Source organism: Emiliania huxleyi, assembly GCF_000372725.1.
Source record: "Emiliania huxleyi CCMP1516 chromosome Unknown EMIHUscaffold_2101, whole genome shotgun sequence".
NCBI lineage: Eukaryota > Haptophyta > Isochrysidales > Noelaerhabdaceae > Emiliania > Emiliania huxleyi.
This window is the reverse complement of record NW_005200504.1, coordinates 1-1,214: the sequence shown is the minus strand read 5'-3', so window position 1 is coordinate 1,214 and position 1,214 is coordinate 1. Positions and strand designations below refer to the sequence as shown.

The following is a 1,214-nucleotide window of genomic DNA, read 5'->3' as shown; positions in this document are numbered from 1 at the left end:
GTCGCGAGCGATCACCGACGAGCCGAGCGAGCCTCCGGCGCCCGCCGCGGCGCCCTTCCCGCGCGAGGTGAGGCCGGCGGCGTGGGCCGCCTCGAGACGGTTGCGCTCCTCCTGCCGCTTCTGCTTCGCGCGCGCCTCGCCCCGCTTCCCGGCCGCGGCCTCGAACGGGTCGGTCGAGCCGTCCTCGCCCGGCTTCGCAGGGACGAGCCACGTCTTGAGCGGGTCGTCCTGCTTGTTGGCGCGGCCAAAGCCGTACCGCGGGGCCCACTGGCCGGCGGCCTCGTCCCACACCATCTTGGACCGCTTCTTCTTGACGATGCCCTTCTCCGCCGCGAACTTCTCCCAGCGCGTCTGCGGCCGCGGCTTTGGCAGCGGCTTCTCGCGCGGCAGCTGCGTCGTGGGCGGGGGAAGGCGGATGACCGCCTTGCTCTCCTGCGACGCGAGGATCGCGTACAGCCGGTTCGCCATCAGCTGCGCGTTGTCGCGCGCCGTTTCGAGCAGGTGCGCCTCGGCGTCCGCCGAGAGCGCCTCAGCAGAGAGCGGCGCAGGGTCAAAGGCGGCAAGGTGCGCCAGGTCGTACTCGAGGTCGTCCTCCTTTTCCACCTCGATGGACGGCCGCCCGCTGCTCGCCGCACGCTGCGCCAGGAGTTGCGCCACGTCGAGCCGGCCGTCACTAGAGGAGCCGGCGGTCGCCATGGAGCCGCGTGCCCAGAGTCACACGGAAAAAAATTAACCGGGGTAGTACAGGTACCCCAAGACTGCGAAGAGAGATAGGAAGAGGCCGACGCCCAAGGGTGGGCGACGGCTAGCGCACCACACCCCTCTCCTTAAAATCCCTGTGTGGTGGCGGCGTGCCGTCCTCCCATCCCTCCCTTGGATTGTCCGTTTTCTTTCTTTCTTTCTTTACTGATTCTTTACTCTGTGGGGGCAGTGTGTATTCTGGAGTAGAAAGAGAAAGAAAACGTGTTCATTATAGCTCCGAGTAGAGGGGGCGGTCTGCTGAGGGGAAACCCTGGTGATCTCGCCTCAGTCGCAAGGCCCTGGCCCAATCGCACTCAGTAAGATGTCTGCCAACTTTCAACCCGCCGGCCGATGGGGTGAAGCAATGGGAAACGGCCGACGAAAGCAGGGGTGCGCTCTCTTTGGGATTGTTCCCCCTCCCCCTGCTCTCAGAAAACTCTTACTCACCTCCCGCCGACCCCGCTCCACACACA

At 65.7% G+C, this 1,214-nt stretch overlaps 1 protein-coding gene across 1 annotated transcript in view; it reads right to left on the bottom strand.

Annotated features, from left to right (window-relative positions):
- Nucleotides 1-696, bottom strand: part of EMIHUDRAFT_123316 (hypothetical protein) — a gene marked incomplete at both ends in the record, with an annotated part of 6,038 nt that extends 5,342 nt beyond the window's left edge. The window contains one exon of the mRNA XM_005780623.1: nt 16-696. Coding sequence (XP_005780680.1) covers nt 16-696 — 681 coding nt within the window. The remainder of the gene's footprint in view (nt 1-15) is intronic.
- Nucleotides 697-1,214: the final 518 nt, after the last annotated feature.